At 47.4% G+C, this 18,567-nt stretch overlaps 3 protein-coding genes across 10 annotated transcripts in view; 2 read left to right on the top strand and 1 right to left on the bottom strand.

Annotated features, from left to right (window-relative positions):
• Nucleotides 1–11,433, bottom strand: part of LOC120897925 (sodium/potassium-transporting ATPase subunit alpha) — a 67,409-nt gene extending 55,976 nt beyond the window's left edge. For 3 of the 6 annotated variants that reach the window (XR_005738599.1, XM_040303141.1, XM_040303140.1), the window contains exon 1: nucleotides 10,818–10,957. Coding sequence is in view for 4 of the 6 variants with exons in the window: in XM_040303141.1 (XP_040159075.1) it covers nucleotides 10,818–10,841 (24 nt within the window). In the remaining 2 variants the exon portion in view is untranslated. The other 3 variants (XM_040303143.1, XM_040303142.1, XM_040303149.1) reach the window with 2 other exon arrangements.
• Nucleotides 11,434–13,392: 1,959 nt separating this feature from the next.
• LOC120896018 (NPC intracellular cholesterol transporter 2 homolog a) lies at nucleotides 13,393–17,461 on the top strand. Of its 3 annotated transcripts, none has more exons than XM_040299806.1 (4): nucleotides 13,393–13,524; nucleotides 16,533–16,688; nucleotides 16,790–16,906; nucleotides 16,999–17,461. In XM_040299806.1, exons 2-4 carry the CDS (start codon nucleotides 16,592–16,594, stop codon nucleotides 17,283–17,285), a joined length of 501 nt encoding a protein of 166 aa, XP_040155740.1. In that variant the 5' UTR covers nucleotides 13,393–13,524; nucleotides 16,533–16,591; the 3' UTR covers nucleotides 17,286–17,461. The 3 variants fall into 3 exon arrangements, with proteins under 3 accessions (XP_040155740.1, XP_040155742.1, XP_040155741.1); XM_040299808.1 differs by lacking the exon at nucleotides 13,393–13,524 and adding an exon at nucleotides 15,216–15,421; XM_040299807.1 differs by lacking the exon at nucleotides 13,393–13,524 and adding an exon at nucleotides 15,216–15,426.
• A 75-nt stretch (nucleotides 17,462–17,536) lies between these two features.
• On the top strand, nucleotides 17,537–18,427 carry LOC120896016. Its single transcript, XM_040299804.1, has 2 exons — nucleotides 17,537–17,918; nucleotides 18,001–18,427. Exons 1-2 carry the CDS (start codon nucleotides 17,565–17,567, stop codon nucleotides 18,337–18,339), a joined length of 693 nt encoding a protein of 230 aa, XP_040155738.1. The 5' UTR covers nucleotides 17,537–17,564; the 3' UTR covers nucleotides 18,340–18,427.
• Nucleotides 18,428–18,567: the final 140 nt, after the last annotated feature.

Raw genomic sequence — 18,567 nt, 5'->3', positions numbered from 1 at the left:
AAAAGCAGGAAAAATCGATCGACCTAATAGAATAAAATGGCGAGCGAGCGGACGGTTCCCCGCAAGGTTCTGCCCGGGGAGGGCTGAAAACTGTACGCTTTTGGAGTACTTTTGCAGGTACAGATTTGATGTTTTGGAAGAGGAAAAACAAGATTTATAAGCACAAAGTATTGCTAAAATGGTAAAATTTTGATCCAAATAATTGATGTGTTTTCTTGTTTGTTTGTTAAAATGAAATGCACCACGATCACGTCGCCTCGTTCGCGGTTCGTGCCCTCTCCTAAGCTCATGGGAGGGTAGAAAATAATCAACTAGTGCAAATGGAGGCTCACGTTCCACACTGTCAATCGTTTTCACTGTCGGCGCAGCGTTTTTTGCTGTAGCGTACCACCAGCAGGTTCATTAGAATGCAGAATAATATTCTTAATTCCAATGGACGTCCGACGTCCAGGGCCGCTAGGGCACCGCCCGTTGGCAAACAGTGCAATTTCCCGTCCACACGTTTTGTGCATCCCCTCACTGAACCGCACCCCCTCACACTAGTGATGGGTAAAGTTGGCAAAAATCCGGAATCGACTCCGATCCGACTCCGATAATCTCGGAAGGTAGGTCTGCCCAGCATTATTCCAAGTCGTCCGGAGTCGTCCGGAGTCATCAGGAACTGTCCGGAGTTGACCGGAGTCGTCCAGAATTGCCCGAAGTCGTCCGAAATTGACCAAAGTCGTCCGAAGTCATCAGGAGTTGTTCGGGATCGAGCGGAGTCACCCGAGTCGGCTCCTGTTGACTCCAACTGGAGTCGTCCAGAGTCGTCAGGAATTGCCCGGAGTTGTCCGGAGTCGTCCAGAATTGCCCGAAGTCGTCCGGAATTGACCAAAGTCATCCGAAGTCATCCGGAGTTGTTCGGGATTGAGCGGAGTCACCCGAGTCGGCTCCTGTTGACTCCAACTGATTCCAGTCCGACTCCGGACGACTCCGACTCCAAACATCTCCGAGCGTCTTCGGACAACGCTGGACAACTCCGTACAACTCCGGACAGCTCTGGACGACTACGGAGGATTCCGACTCCAAAAAAAACTCCATGCGAATCCTGACCTCCGAACGACACCGGGCGACTCCAACTCCGGGCGGAACTAGTAGCTCGGAATTGGCCGGAGTCGCAGTCGGACTAACAATAGCCGGAGTCGGATTGGAGTCGTGGCTGCGCTCCAAAGGGCACATCACTACCCCACACACGAAGAAAGGCACCGGTGTCCCTACACAGCCCAGTGATGACGTCATCTCTTTGTATGGATTTTTGCAGTGTTTGCTTTTTCCTTTTTTTCCGACGGGTAGCATAGTGAGGAAAACTCAAAACCCCCCATCATCCCAGCAGCAACTCCGACAGTGTGCATAGCTGTGTGTTTGTGTGTGTGTGCACAGTTCGGATCGAATGGATTGCCAGTACGGAGCAAAACTAAAATTAATCCAAGCAGCGCGAACATGCTAAGGACAGCTGACGGTGGTAGTTGGGACGACGACGAGGTGGGGACTCTTTTCCAAAACGCCTCCATTTTCTTTGTGACAAAAATTCATGCCAAAAACGCTTCATGCCATGCATCCATCCATTTGGCGAGTTCCGTTTTTGGATATTTCAGCGCCGTGTAGAATCCCCCTCCTTCGTCCGATCCCTATGAAAGTGCGATCGATATTGCGCGCTCTGTCTGTTACATAAGATAAACTATCGGAAGTGGTGGCGGATGTTTCATCCCCAGGCAGAACTTTTTTCGCAGAAAGCGACACAACACAACCCAACATTTGGCAGAGACCAACGATACTATCTACATTACATTCCGATCGAACACGAGAACCGGCTGCAACCGGGTCAGTTGCAGGTTGCGGGTGGTGTTTGCCGGTCGAAACCCCCCTTCCGTGTGGTGACAACACGCTGATAACGCACGTGCATTGATTCTTCTAGCAAGACGAGTATGGCAGCTTTAAAAAAATGTTGTCCGCTCCCGACAGCACCCAAAATACGACATGATCTTCCAAAAAACCCTAACAGCATGTCAAACAACACCGAAAATTATCCTTATCGATATGCTATCATTTGCACATTATCTCTGTTATCAGAGCAAGGAGGAGCAAGGGGAATGTTGCTCGATTCGCTACCTTTTTCTAATCATTTAGGTGACACTGAATGTGTTTGTCAGAACAAACCAAAAAAAAATAAAACGAAAAATCCCCCAACTTCGTCATGGGAAGGGGAACCTGTTTTTGTGTTGGCTGTTAGAGAACGCCGGTCCCAAATCGATCAATCATGAGACTGGCTGCTGCAGCAGGGCTTCAGCTTCGTTTTTTTTTACTATTTTTGCAGAGGTGTACAGAAATAGCACCTATTTTGGAGCTTTTTCTACTCTATCTGTATCATTTTTCTGATGAATTTCGATCCCTATCTTCGGAACGTTATTTCCTATACCGCTTTATTGTCCAATCGACAGCTCTGTAAATGCTGCTGTAAGGCAGTGATGTGGAAAGTTTAATTGTAAGAGCACACCGAATAACGGCGAGCATCAAACAAAATCCCAATTTCCCAATTCCCAATTTCGTTAAAGCTGTGTAAAACATGCAACATTAACCCTAACGCATAGGTGAAATAGTATTTCCCAGAAATTTTGCTCAATTTCTTGCGATTTCGTACCAAGCCACTGCCTCAGAATCTTATCAATTTTTGATACCACTGACCGGACCGACCGGTATCTAACTGCGTACCGAATAGATTTCTAATGCTTCTTTCTTTATCTCGTTAGCGAAAAACGATTTCGTTCCCAATACGATTACACCCGTTTAATATCAAACACATAACAAAATTGATATTTCTGCACGATTTACTACCATAACCTTCAACAACGCACCAGATCGGATCGGTGGAGAGAGTGTGAGAGAGAGAATGAAAAAGGTGAAGAGATAAAACGTCACATGAACTCATTTAGAAGGAAAGGGTTTCTTCATCAGGCAGATGATGCCGATGACGGGCGATCGACGGAACAGGCCGCGGGAAATATGATCTTTCTTCCCTGAAATGCCACCAACACCACCACCACCCTCCATCGAGCACCAGCAGGCCTGGCGTGGGGCCGATGGGGAGGGCCGCACAGCATAGCGCACAGCACCTCCCCCACCTCCCCGAACGTTCTTGGAACGCACACTCTGCCCAATGACCCAATCAACAGGGCCGAGCGCGCGCTAACATCACGATCATCACGCGACTGAAACGCGTCATCACACACAGGAACGGTGTTTTGGCACCGGTTGTGAAACCCGTTCAATTCCAACCGTGTCCGCGCGACAACCACACACAGGGGACGACTACCAAACAAACACACATACACGCAGCTTTGTAGCACAAAAAATCGACTCAACGTTGTTTTAATGGCGCACGGGAGAGACAGGGAACGGACATTAGTAAAGATATTAATATTATATGATTGACATTTTATATTAATCGTAATAAAAACCGAACCCTTTCCCGCCGAGGGCTAGTTCAGTGATTGGTGACTTGTTTTTTTTATCATTTTCATCCTCACCCGTCCATCTGTGAGTGTGTCCCAAATGGCACAAAAAATGACGGTACATTATTTATAGCTCCACTAGATCGTTATGACACGCTCTACTCCTGATGGTAAAGGGACAAGAGTGAGCGAAAGACAGAGCTCTAGCATTGCATTGCACCAGCAGGGCACATAGAAACAAACCGCCAAACACATCACCAAAACCCCCAAGCTGACACCTTCAACTGCGGGATGCGTTTTGCGACCAGGTACACTGCACACATAAAACGTGTGACAAATGTTTGTGTGTGTGTGTCTCTGATTTTGTGACGATCTTGAAGCCCCCTCCTCTCTACTTTGCTGCTGCTGTGCTCAAACTTTTGGGCACATTCATTGGAGACTCGCACAAACGGACGAAATCTCGCACGGCGTCGGACGTCATCATCGCCTGTCATCATCGATAGCAAAACGTCATGTTGTTTACGTTATCACCTTTGCCAAACTTAACGAAAGGCAGTCAACGGGTAAGAAGAAGAAGAAGAAGTAGAAAAATACACACACATTTGGTGTTACTAAAGTGTAAAGTGAAACATCAAACAATCGACGACATCGTCCCATGCACGGATGCATCCCGCTCGTGTGATGCGAAACGTCACCCATTGCCGCGTGGCACTATGGATGGATCGGTATGGTCCGATCGGCTCTAGAGCTTGGACGTTCACTCATTTCAGATACACCTATGGACAGAGTAATTGTGAGACTTCAGTTATGCATCAAAGTGGTCTGTTTTTTTTTAGCAAACGATCATCGAAAACGACCTTCACGAGTGGAATTTTGACTTATATTTGCCTTGGCTTGCAGTTGTTCTGCTTCTGTAGGTCGATCGTCCCCTATCTCTGGCAACGCGTCTCGTGCGGCTTTGCTGCTAACTTATGATTGCATGTTTGGTATATTCCCCCATTCTGTTCCTCAATATTGCAATATCATCATCAACGGTTGGTTTCGGTTGCGTATTTCCACTATCTGTTCGCTGTGTGCCTCCATGGTAACAGAGCAAAGGAAGGTCAACTAGCAGACCCTATATCCCTTGATTTTGGGGTTATAAATGGCAAAATAATGTAACATAATATGACATGCAGGTGCCCGCTGCATAGGTAGCTGCATGCAAGGAGAACTACGAAAATATCAATTGCAGATCGATTCTGGCGCTCAAAACAGCACTGAATAATAATGAATAATTCAACCAAACTATTTCTGTCGGAGCAGACAGAAACATGCATCTAAATACCCCTGATGTCAAGTTGTTTACAAAACAATCATCTGATGCACTGTTCTGGAATTGTCATTTACTCTCTCTCTCCCAACTCGATTTGTGTTTTTCAAGTGCCCCTCAGTGAGTAATCAATGACCAATAGTTTCATATTTGCTGTCACTAAATTGGAAAAAAACGTTCGCTGCAGAACACAGCAAATAAACATATCGCGACCCTTCACCATGAGCGATGCAGTATAAAAACAGTAAGAATGATGTAAAGCACACAAAACCCCCGACAAATGGGTTTTACATGTATTGTGGTGTCCAGTGAAGTGCAGTTTACAATATGTCTAATTAAATGCAACCTGTTACTGTTCTCTAGCAGAGTTTGAGGGATTTCCCAGCATCATTTAAATAAGAAAAACTCAAAGTGGTAAACTACCGTCTACCTGGAAGTAACGCGAAATGTACATAAATGTGTATAGTAAAGATTGATTCAAAAATAAAATCAGTTGAAACATTTGTTTGATTTTAAAACCGAGCTCGAGATGCAAAGCAGAAAATACGCAACGGTTCCTGCACGTGCCACTAGCGCCATCTGTTGTTCGGTGCGCGAAGCGCACACTACGTGCCCGCACACGCGTAGCGCGCTCGTCTCTTTGACGCGCTTCAATCGAAAACAATCGCGCATAGCGAGCAATCTAATCGGTTTCATTTCTAACTGCATGCGTGTGTGTGTGTGTGTGTGTGTGTGTTTGTGAGTATATATGTTTATGCAAAAGGGTGACTATGGCGGCAGGTGGTTTCGCTGGTAGAGAGGGGTTTGGTTCGATGGACAGAGACAAACATGAACGCTGGACCTTGAGCGTTCTTTACTCCGACGACGGCAACCCTTCATCTGCCCCACCAGCGCTTCCCCGCTTCCCCGGAGCTCTACAACACCTACACACACACACACACACACACACAGCAAACGGCGCGCTCGCGCTCTGGCAAAAGTGACCTAAATAAAAGCTATCAAACGTGCGCGCACTAAGACGGCGGCGGCCTGCAAGCTGCGAACGCGCACACCACAACCTAGGGCTGGCTAGCGCGCTTCTATCGCGAATAAGTTTTGCGCGAACCCCTTGGCGCATCATGAAAACAGAAGTTCGGTGGGGGATGAAGGAGGCGCCAGCCCAACGGCTGTAATTTCGTGTCATTGCGTGCGGCGATGAGAGAGAGAGAGAAGGTAAGCGCGATCAAGCATGTTTTTTTGGGCGAGTTTTAAACTTTAAGCAAATAAAACACGTAGCATTCGGTTTGGTGTGATGCATCGCGCCTCCCTACGCCCCCCGTTGTCGCATTGTGACAATGCATTGTGGGGGCCAGAGCGCGAACAGTTGCATTATGAGCGGCGCGAATAAACAACGCTAACACGTTGATCTCGACGACACCATCAATCGTATGTAATCGTGAATGAGCATGAGCATATTGGAGCTTGATTGATTGTTCCAAGGTGCAGGCGGCAAAACCCCACTATCTACAATCAGAGGCTCGTGATTGTGAGTACACACAAATACAAACACCACATTACATTGCATAAATATTTGATGAATAATTTGAGTCCTCCATGGATGCGTCAATTGTTTCAAACGCTGTCATTTCTCATTTCCTTCCGATCTCTAGGCCAATCGCTTTCCAGAGACCGATAAAACTGACAGATGAATTACCATTCCGGTACCAGTCTGTGTGTGTGTGTGTGTGTTCAAATAAAAAAAAAAATAACAACAACACATTGCCATCTTTCCCTGCCGAGATTATTCCAGAGTTGGCGATTATTTTGCATCAGCCCGTGCGCCCGACCTGACAAAAATGGAAACCGGCGAGCGGAGAGCTTTGACAGCGAAGCGCAGGGAAGATGTGTGGATAGGAGGCACGGCGGAGCCAGTTGCTAGGTAAAAGACCGGTTCCTACTCCCTTGTACGTATTCCCTCCCCATTGGGTTTGGTTCAAAAAACCACACTCAACAGGTAAGCGCCGGGTTTGGCCAGCCACGGCCAGTTCCCGAACCGTCGCCTTTGCACTCACACCGCACCACCATTAACACACGGTTTCCCCGGTCGCGTCGTGTGTCTTCGTTGCTGCCGGTTGGAACTGGTTTTGCGATCGTTTACATACCCAGCGCACCCCTTCTCACCTCCTCCCGTCCGTCATCGCGCTACGACGCAGGGGATTATTTCAATTTCGCACCACTCATTTACATTTGCGTGTAAAATCCCCACCCGACACCCCTACGATTTGCTTTCGGTGCTTTCGCACTCTCTCGTGTTCGCGCCTCATCCTTCCCATCGGCCGGTCTGCTGCTGCTGCTGGCCCAAACACTGCGGCACCGTTTGCTATTGTGTCTTCTAAATACCTTCTTTTTCCAAACGGTGGAATAACAACCAGGGGGATAAGGTAGGACCGAATCGAAGGAAGCGGGAGAGCAAAAATACCCGATGATCCAGCGAAACAACAACAAAGACAAAGATCAAGTTTGTGTTAATACCCTCGTCGATCATGAAAAAGTGGGGTTTCTTTTTGTTTTGCTGCGAGATAAATATTTATGATGGCCAATCGGTGAAACAAACAACACACACACACACACGCACACAACGACAGAGCAGTAGGTTGGCAATAATGGGGGATATTTTGTCCACCCAGCATTTCGGTCACGTGCCAAACACCATGCCATACAAACGGGCAACATCATCATCACCGGTAGGGACGAGAACTTCAAACGTGGTTTTAAAGTGTGGAACGGTGTTTTCGATATAAACAAAAAAACATTCGATTAAATGCTCCACTGCTGTCTGTGCGGATTGTAGAATTGTATGAACAGCATTCAGGGTTCATAAGTTCACCACCACCCGACAGACAGAGAGAGAGAGCCATGCCAACAAATTGCGCGACCTCAATGCTATTTTTTTTGGAAGATTCCAGGCGAAGGGGCGAAACAAAAAACGGCAAACATACGATTTCTCTTTGCTCAATGTCAAAGCGCGAATGCATTTCGACGAACGACAAAGATATAGTAATAAAAAACAGAACTCCCCTCATGGTCAATGTCAGCCAGTATACGGAGAAGCTGCTGCTGTTGTTGCTGCGTATGGCTATGCCGTTGGTGTGAGAAGTGAAGGGAGACTCTTCTCGGTGGAAGAGCCTGAGGAAAAGGATACAACATGCCGCTGATTACCATTATAATTGCAGTTGCTTATAGACTGACCGTAACTTAAATTACTGACGTTCATGATTGTTTGAATTGCAAAATCCCGACTGAAATGCAAAGCCCAAAATGTTGTTGTGCCCTATTCGTCTTTGTTTGTTTCGTTACGATCGAAGCATCATCTCTATTTGTTATTGGCAGCATAATTATACCACAGCCTAGCTTGCGTGCACGTACACATCGCACCAGAACGATGGCGTAAGAGAATCTCTTCCTCCTTCCGCCCTCCCAAACAGTGTAATCGACAGCAAGATTGCATTACATTATTGTCGCTGCAACAGTTAAAGACACCAAAACAAGGGTTTGATTATCTCATAGCAGCAGCGCCGCGTTACATCGATCGTCCTCAAGGGGTTGACATCTCGCCACTGCCGGCCGCAGCAGCAGTTCAATCCAGATCGTGCAGCAAACCAACCCCGTGATGAATGGTATCGATTGAAGCATTGCACACTGGCATTGGCGGTGGTGTTGGTGGGCCTGCGGAACCCCAAACCGAGCAGAGCAGAGTGTGTTTTTGTAAGAATGCGCAGACGCCGCACCCGCAGCAGAGCTCTTTCGCGGTTCGCAATGTGTCAAATACGGCCGCTTAGCTGTGTGCGTTGTGTATGTGGTGGTGGTGATTGCGTTTGTTACTGCAACATGAACCTCCGGCTCGCACACTCGTGTACACACGCACACAGTGTGTAGCAACCGATCTCGGACACGTGCGATGCGGTGCATTTCGTATTGTGGTGCGGATTGCACGTTTTATTGTCTTGCATGCGTGGAAAACAATCCGATCTATCTCACTGGTTGATCCGCCTTCCCCGTGACGCAACTCTGTGGCATTGATGAGATGATAGGCTCTAAAAAATAACAAAAATACATTTTTTTAAATTAAATCAATTTCACTACTCCGACCAGTGTGTGTGTACGAGTTCAACCGTGCACGGCAACTGTCCGTCCATCAGGCCATGCCGCCGCATCCGGATCTGGTTCATTCTGGAAATTTACCGACCGCGTGCTAAAAACGATGATAGAAAAGGATGATTCATGCGTGGCGTTTTTGCTGATAGGCGCACGGGCGCACTGAGCATGAGAGGGAAAGGTATAACGTCACATAGAATCATTTGAAGCGAACCCTAATTGAACGTGAATCTTCGCTGATGGAACTATGGATGATTTTAAACTCTTGTTAGGTAACCCAAAAGCAACTCAACCACTGTACAAAGGAAAAGGGTTTATTTAGATGCGACAAAAATGTGTCCGCCTTTTGACAGCCTGAGAAGTAGGGCGAGAAGGCGCCTACCATGTGGTTCGTAAATTATCAGATAACACCGTATCAGATGTGTGTTTGTTGTGTGTGTTGCCCGGTGGTCGCCGGTACCGCAAGCATGACACGGTTTCGTGAAGTTTTTGTGTGTGTGTCACTTTTCAAGCATCAAAACCCGGGACTACCTCAATAAGGCACCATTTGCACTACCGGGGAATGGCGACGATAACGAAACGCGTGGATAGAACAACTACCAGCAGCGAACGGCAGCTGTACTGCTGCCGTGGTACACCAATAACACCTGTGCAACGCCAGAGGGCAACATGGCGCACCAAAACAAATGCACTTTACGCATCGCAGTAGGCATAGGAAAATGGAAAAGAACGTCAAGCAGCGTGCATTAATCGCTGCTACCATTGCCCGGGTGCGGCAACGCCGTTCATTCACAACGAAGGTCTTGGGAGGGTTAATGCGGCGGCTAATTGGACAGCCCGGCCGCCGCCGTCGCCGCCGCCGCCACCCGATTCATTAACGGTCAGCAGACGGCAGGCGACCCCTTTGCTGATATGCCCAGCGTTCGGGTGTGTCACCTAATATGTTTGCTCAATATGTGCGCGAACAGGCCCCGAACAGTTTGAGTCCGGGAATCGGTAGCGGCAATGGCAGGGCGCGATCGCCCTCCACGCCATAGAGCGGGTTGTGTTTCCCTTAACCCGGTACACCACGCGACGTTAGAAAACATTATGTATTCGTGCTCTAACGACACCGTTCGCGCACACACACACACACGCGCGCGCGCTCGCTGACAAAAGCACATGAAGCGCGTGTCGCGGACATGGGCGTAGCCTCTCTCTCTTGCGCTGGGTGTGGGCCCCGTGCGGTCGGCGCGGATCAAGTTTTCTAATCGAGACACCGTAACCCCGCACGTATCGCGATGGTAAGCAACTTTTTTGTTAACACCTCCGTCAATTAGAGGGCGCCTTGCATACAGTGGTACAGTGTATGAGTGTGTGTGTTTTTTTTGTTCGCTGCTTCATACCAACATTAGTAACGGACAGGCGGTTGGAAATAATCATAGCATGCCTGTGCGATGCTGCGCAGAGAGAAGAGTCACATAACCCGACGACGACGACACTGCAGTGTCGTGTATGTTAGTCCGTCATGGGGTGCCATGGTGCGGGATGGCTGTCCTGTCCTGACCTTCTACCTTCTTCTTTCGCTTACCCAGCTCATCCGTACAACCCTCCACGGCACCTCTGCAACCAATCAACTGCGGGCCCCCTCGTAGGCACAGTAGGCCACAGGGGAAGGTCAACAAGATTTGCGCTCTGTTGTCTGCCCGTCATCTCTCGTCCCGCAACGCAGTTCTAATCGTGGAACGCGGATTGAGGAGCGAGTCTCCATCGTACTTTTCTTACCATCCCGCGAAGGCTCCACCGTGTATAGTAAGGCTCTCTCCGATTGTACTTCCGACAGGAAAGATGGACACTCCGTACAGCTCACGGCAAAGGGACAGTTAAAAAAAGCAACCACTTACCTCTTCATCCATTGACCGCGCCATGCTTCTTGACGCCAATCGCTCGGCACGTCTTGCCCTGGGCTCCCTCTCTCTGACCCGCCCTTTGCGTTAGCGACTGACACACGCACGCACACGAGAAGATTCGGTACCTCGCTCGCCTCTCGTTTGTTGCTCACCTTCTCTCCGCTGGCTGGCTGGCTGGCTGCACCAACGAGTTTCGATGCAAAAGGACACGGGCGCCCTTGTGTTTTAAGCCCCCCACGAACGGCTCAGATGATGTCCTTCACGCGTTCAAGCACTGGGAAAACACCCACCGACACACACGGGCACGCGCTACCGAGAACAAACACACACACACACACGCGCTATCGAGCGCGCGCGCACACACACACACAGAATGGAAAAGGGGAGACGATGGTGCCCCGCACCCGTTCAATGGTACCGAACGGACGAACGGACGGAGGGAACTGGGAAGGCCCGCTGCCCCGTGTCTGCACTGGTGAGGTGTTTCGCTTTTCCTTGTTACGGTACGCACTTTCGCTTTTCGATCGCCAGTTGGATTTTCACCTGTTTTCCCCGACCAGACCCAGACGACTTAAAAATCTAACAACACGAGCGACCAAACTGTGCGAAGGAAAGGTGCTGTCATGTCCGACACTGGGCCGAAGGTGAATAGAGCATGGGTGTGCGCTGGTAGCTGCGTGACAAATATTGTGGCAAGTGAGTTTTTCTTTTTATATTTCTCGCAAATTGCTGTCAGCTTAAGTTTTAATCAAAGTGTATGAATATCAGGTGGTCTCATAGCCTGTTTTTTATAGCAAAAGTTGAACGTCACTTTTTGACAGCATGGGTGAAAACATTTCCCCAAACAAGCTTTCTGACGACTTGCCTTACACACAAACAATCTTAGAATCTTCGTTATTTGCACTGAAATACCTTAAAAAGCACTCAAAATATATGTTACTGTAAGCTAAACCAAATCTGAACTAATTAAAATCCATTTTTGGATCAAAATAATGCCGTCGATGAGGACACCAATGTGTACTACGTATGTGTTGCTAAGAACAAAGCGAACGGTTCCTATGGAAATTCACTTCACCCATTCTGTCAAAAGGAGATTTTTTTTATTTCGAAATTAGTTGTCAATTTGTATGGGACGAGACCACCTGATATTCATACACTTTGGTTTTAATGGTGGAGTAAAATTTAATTTAAAATTTAAAAATATTCATTTTTTGCAAAATTGTTGCACCATGCTAATAAAAACAGGGAAAATTCAATACTCGCAGCAAATTGTAGACACCTTGGGAGAAATAACAACAATTTCATTCGAGCACTCAACTCGCCAGCTCATAAACGCAGCTCACGAACGTTTCCAAAGGGCTGACTGCTGTCGAAGACATCTCGGTGAATTCAAACTGATTCAAAATAACGGTTTCCAAATATGTGCATATGTATTTTAAAAAAGATTTCTTTCTAAAGAGATTTCTACAAATATTTTTAATTAAATTTGTTCTCAATTGTTTTCTAATGTTGGAAAATAGTTTTTATTTTGAAATTTCAAAACAATAAACTAATTTGAGGCAAGTTTATTTGTTCAAATGAGTATAATAAGAGTTTTGATTTATTTTTATCTAATAACGTACACATGAATACTAAAAACTAGCTAAAAAAGCATTAGAAAATAAGATCGGAAAAGTAATGTCATTAAATTACTTAAAATTATTAATTCTGTTCTACCCCTGTTCTTGAACAGAGCAAGTGGTTGAAGCATATTTCTTCATATTGACACTGTGCCAATTTGCGATGCATAACGAAACACTTCACAAAGCAACAAAATGTGTGTTGAAACTTTGAACCTGTTAAAACAAATTAATTATCACACAGAACACATTCTCAATACTCAACTTTCTTAGCTGCCGTAAACCATTTACGAACATTTTGCCGCCTTGTTAGCTACTAAACAAAGTAACATCTAGTACATGAGAGACACTACAAGCGATTATGTTCACTCTTCCGAGTGCAGATGCATCGAATCGAAGGTCGCGTATGCCGGAAAGACCCGACTCCTTCACGCATTGACTGCTAGTAGAAGCAGCAGCTACAGATGACCAGGCAAAACGTTAACACCTTTTTTTTTATTGCATCAGAGCTACATCTGACCGCCAAACGCACCAGAAGAAGGAAGCCGAGAAACATTCCAGCTTGGAGGTGTAACACCGCTAGTTCATTTCCGGACGCAAATAGAAGATGCGCACACCAGCACTGCCTTATGCTGGTGCGCAAACACTAGTTGCTAGTTTCGTAGCGTTTGGAGTGCGTTTTCTACGCAAATCGGTGAGTCGCTTACCTTGAGCGTCTGCCCGCATACGTACAAGGGGCCGATAGCGAGATACGAGAACGGTCAGCGACCGGGAGAGAGAGAGTGTGTGGCCCCGACCCGACATACCAAACAAGGAACTCCGGGTCCGGTTAGCCCGGTCAGTTTCTACGAGGGGAAGGGAAAGGTGAGCAGGGCACGGTGGATGTAAACATTTGACGCAAGGCTTTCTCGTCTGTGGGAGGAGTGGGGAAAAACCGAACCGACCGTACCAACCGAACCGGCCACAAGCTACTAAGCGTCTAGAGTTTTCGAGCCCGAACCTCGGAAGCCTTCAGTAGCCATCGGACAGCGTCGTCGAGTGCAAGGTTTCGTCGTGCGACTTCATCGTGTTCTGCGTCGAGCGTAAGTGTACAATTTTGCTGCAGTGGGCTGTTTTTGGGGGGTGTGTTGGATCGAGCATTTCATTTCCATCTTGCCGTGGCAAAGAAAGTGTTCCACTCTACTACACTACCCAGTGGATGGACGGGCGTATGCAGCGTGCCATTCGGAATTGATTTAACGGGGAAGTGTTAATACGTCTCAAGTTCACTGGACGTTCGCGCTGTACACGATCCATACTAATGAGCACCATTACGGTAAAATGAGACTGGAAGTTGGCTAACTATTCTCTTCACGTAGTGTTTGTGTGTATTTGTGTGCGACTTCTGGACTTCTGGACTTGTCTGCAGAGTACTTCCTAGCGATTTTAGAATTGTTTTCCGTTCGTTGCATATACATTTGCAAAAGGCGATCTACGCACTCAGATGATCGAATGCGCAACAAACCTAAGATAATTATCCGTGCCCTTTGGCCGCCCCTGTAATGACCAGTCAGCAAAGGTGGGAGGTGATCTCACGGTATGCTCACGTGTGAAACTTGTTCGCCGATCATTCAGCGCACAAAGAGCACGAGCAAGACAAGGAACATAGTTTCTAACAACTGTCTTCTTGCTTGACGAAACTGTTTCACCTGTTAGACCTTAGCTTGTATCACTGCCTGGACAGGAAGTGTCCAAGTCGAGGCATTTGTTTGACTTTCCATATTTTATTTGCGCTCACCAATTGCCTGACCAGCGAGGGCAACGCATCCGGCAACAAGTGCTGTGATTCGGTCGGTTGAATTTGCCAAGCCGTGGTGCGTGAGGTAAAAGCTTTTTGAGCAAGAATCGGCCCGTCCCCATTGCCGCCCGTTCATTATTTATTTATCCGCGAGCTAGCTCAAGGTTGGATATGTTGGTGTATGTTTTTTTATCGTCCAAAAATTGCGCTTCTTAAGACGGTGCCGTCGCGCAGCAATGCTATGGCCGTTGTTTACGCTCGGAATGGAATAATCAAGTCACAGACAGAGCATGTGAGTTGCCTCATTATGCACATCGGTCCGTTTGCTTCGGTGAGATAAACCCGGGCAACAACCTGTGGCCGGCAGTGCTGAGCTGTCAAGGATTTTGGAGGCTAAAAAAACATTCTTTACCGTCTTATCGATTGCTTAGGGTGTTTCGATGGCTTTAATTTAGAAGACGTAACTTCTTGCCCGTAACACGTCCCATATACCGGAGGATTAACCATTTGAACACCGAAAGCAGTCAACCTCACAATGGAAACAATAACCCTCAGCATCCACGGGACAGGGACAGGGACGATCGATCATGGTATGCATTCGCTGGTGCGATCATGCTTCTCCTACTCCTGTGGCGTTTCTTTGAATTATGCACCAGTCTGTGTCTGATTGCATAGCCCTCCCCAAGCGCCCGTACGGAAGTTGATCGTGTCGGTCGGTCAGAATTGGGAAGAATAATCCACCATCAACGTTCCGCTCACGTACAGGCGGGACACAGCACGCAGCAAAGCTTAGGACGACCTTCCCTCCTATCATCTCCTCTCTTCCCTTCTCTGCACACACACACACACACAAACACGCACACCCTTTCGTGCTGATCGACAACACACTGCCACTGCAGGGGGTCGCCTCTTCGCCAACCCTTCCAACGGGCGTCGTGCCTTTATGTGCGTGTCGGATCGTCGGGCGGCGATCGTTATAAATTTAAAACGCGCTTTTCACACCGCCAGAACGATCATTCGCAGTCGTACAGTCTACCGGTGAGGAGAGTCCTGAATTTTGGTGCTTCGTCCCGCGAATTTCGGAGAGCTTCTCGCCCGTTTTTTTTTCTTCTACCGCATCAGCCAAATCGCATCGCGTGTGAAAGTGAAATTGTGCAAAAAGCGAAGAATAGAAACGCAAAAAAAAGCTCCACCAACAAGCCGTAACGTAAGTGTTCACAAGTGCGTTTGGGGTTGGTGCTTGATGGTGCTGAATGTTACGCTGATGACAGCGAAATTGTGCGCCCTTCACCTAGCCGCCACTGCAGCCACCTCGCCGCATACAAGCGATTGTTTGGGATGACGAGTGACGAGTTAGCGTGCTGCTGCTACTGCTGCCGTTCCGTTGCGTTATTATATCATCTTTTTTTGGGGTACCCAAGGCCACTTTGGCCCGGTGTAGGGATGATTTGTGCTGGTAGAGGGCGGGAAGAAAGAAGAGAGCAAGCGGTGTAGGTCAAACGACGCTTGTATGCTTATTGTTTATTCGCACAACATGGACGAGGTAGTTGTTCGTGGGAAGCTAGACCGTAAGACTCTTCAAGACCTTTCCAAACCATCAGCAACTGTTTTGCTGCGTTCGAATAAATTAATTATTAAAGTAGCTAAATGCAACTTACTAAATTAGCTTAAAACGCTCAATCAAATCAAAAACCAATTGTCACACAAAGATCGAAATTGCATCCTAGAGTTACATAGACAGAATATCCTTATTGTGATCGCCCTTTGAATTGTACCTTCACTCAACAAGGGTTCTAGGAAAGAAGATACATAATTCATACGTTTGTATATTAACGGTTTGCTGCTTCAGCGATTTAATTGCTTCGTGCATCTTGATCGTTCATCTCGCGGTGTATCGTAAAGCTGCTACACCCTGCTGGGTGCCTTTTTGCATTATTGACCGTGCACTAACCTGTTTGGCATGTTATCGGCTCGAACGGAAAAGTACCGATATCTGTATGTGTGTGTGTGATAGTGAGCTGATTTCTAAGCATCTACCATCGAACATCGAACTTGGAACCGGGTCCGTACAGCGCCCGTACAGCTCTAATTATCGATATACCTCTCACTCGCCTGGATGCCCTTTAGTAGCTTGTTACTGTAATGGTTTACAGCCACCAATGAGTGTGTTACGTTGGGAAATTAAATAGCTAAATTGCACAATATACAGCCTACATGTCGGCCTGCGGAAAATGATGCTTCCCGGACTTATGCACCTGTGCTGAGTTGAGAAGTTAAACTCAATTTGTATTGATTTTTTCCCACTTCCCGCAGATTTTATCCCACGATCCTAGTGGCTACCGAGAGTTGCATCCTATACTCCACCACCCAACATGAAGTCATTCCCTACCCTCGTTGTCGTCGCCACCTTTGCCGTGGTGTGCAGCCTGAACGGTTTCGCGCACGCTACCGTGGTGGAATCGTGCGGAGGTAAGCGTTTCGTCACTTGACCGCCCGTTGCAGTCTATCGTGGTGCGTCGGGTGCGCGGGAATTGACATTTGGTTTTCCCTTTCCATTGATTTCATTGCAGCCACCCGTAGCCTGGTGCCGATCGAGCAGAACACCGTCGACATTAGCAACTGCGAGAAAGGGCCCTGCCGATTGAAGCGCCGCACGACCGTCAGCATCAACCAGAAGTTTACGCCGAGTAAGTACTGACGCACGGTGCGGTGCGCGACCAGCGCGTCCAGCGTTACTAATCGGGTATTGTGCTTTTCCTTACCCTACTCGCTTGCGCAGCGGAAGATGTAAAGAGCCTTAGTACGACCGTGTTCGCGAAGATCGTTGGCCTACCGTTGCCGTTCGTCGGTGTCGACGGTACGTCCGCCTGTCCGTATCTGTTCGCGGAGGACGGCGAAACCAAACTCGAGTGCCCGCTGAAGGCCGGCGTGCCGGTGGTGTACAAGCGTAGCTTCGATGTGCTCGAAATCTACCCGAAGATCCCGAGCATGACCATCCACTGGGAGCTGCAGACGAAGAGTGGCCGATCGATCACCTGCTTCGAGGTGCCGGCTAAGATTGTGTGAGCTGCGGGCTGCGGGCTCGGAGTAACGCGCAAGCGTCAGTGAATAGCATGCTGCTGGCCCGATCTTTTGGGGTAGCTTTCCGAGTGATAGGTGTATAGGTTAGCGTGAGCTGTTGGATTATGACGAAGACGAAAACGCACGCAGTAAAGGGTGATTAATTTTTACAAAAAGGAAAAGTATTTTTTTAATCCACTCATGTGATGACATTGAAAGTTTTTTTATGTAATATACAAGTTCAGAATATGATTACAGCATTACAATATTAGATTATCAACATGCATGCTCATTATGAAATGGTTTCGTGCGTTCGATCTACGATCCAAATCGCATACAATACGGACAACCAACGACAGGTTGGAAACAGTTGCAGTGAGACCTGCTTGCAGAGACAACATGTTCCATTCATTGTGCGTCACGGTGCCTACCGACAATCTGTTTGCCCTTTTGTTCCTAACACTGGCGATCGGCGAACTACACACCGCACCAGTTCATGTAATGTACGAACGATTCCAGCAGAACAATGGAACCGATCTGATCGATGCGGCAAACCTACGCATACGAAAGTACAACCGCACGCTGACCGTGTTCGACGGAACGTTCGAGCTGTACCGTGACATGGATGACGACTACGCTGTGAGTAGTATTTCTAGCTGAATATACCTTAAGCTTTGAATGCAGGTTTTTAACAACTGGAACTATTTATTGGCACTTTCAGTTCAGCGTGTCGCTTTCGTACAGCACGCTGGGAAACAATCAGTTTATACGATCGCCATTCCGTCTACCGCAGCAGCACGTTTGCACCTTTCTCAACACAACCTACCGAGACTATCGGGAGTTCTACCGTAACGTGACGAACTTACCGGATGTGGGTACATGCCCGATGCCAGCCCAGCAGTACTATATTAGAAATAAGGTTCTGGACTCGAAGCTAATCAATAACTACTTTCAACCAGGGCTGTGGAGGTTTGATCTGTTGATTTTAAAGAAGCAGGCAGAGCATCCGCTCTTAAGTATAGAGGTATTGTTTAAGGTTTCTAAGGAAGATATTTTTTGAAAAGGGAAAATAAATAGATATCAATAACGCTAACTAGAAGTATCAGAGCATCAAATCATAACCAACGAAATCATAACCACATCGGGCATGATTAACGAAATGAATAGGAAGAATGGATAAGATCACAACAGTAACGTTGATGCATTTTCAAGCATTTGTCGTTAAAATGGTTATAAACTAAATTATCCAAACAACTTTGAGCCACTAAATATGAGAATAATTTTTAAA

This window comes from Anopheles arabiensis, chromosome 2 (genome assembly GCF_016920715.1).
Source record: "Anopheles arabiensis isolate DONGOLA chromosome 2, AaraD3, whole genome shotgun sequence".
Taxonomy (NCBI): Eukaryota; Metazoa; Arthropoda; class Insecta; order Diptera; family Culicidae; genus Anopheles; species Anopheles arabiensis.
Note: the sequence above shows the minus strand (reverse complement) of the source record. Positions and strands in the feature narration are given on the sequence as shown.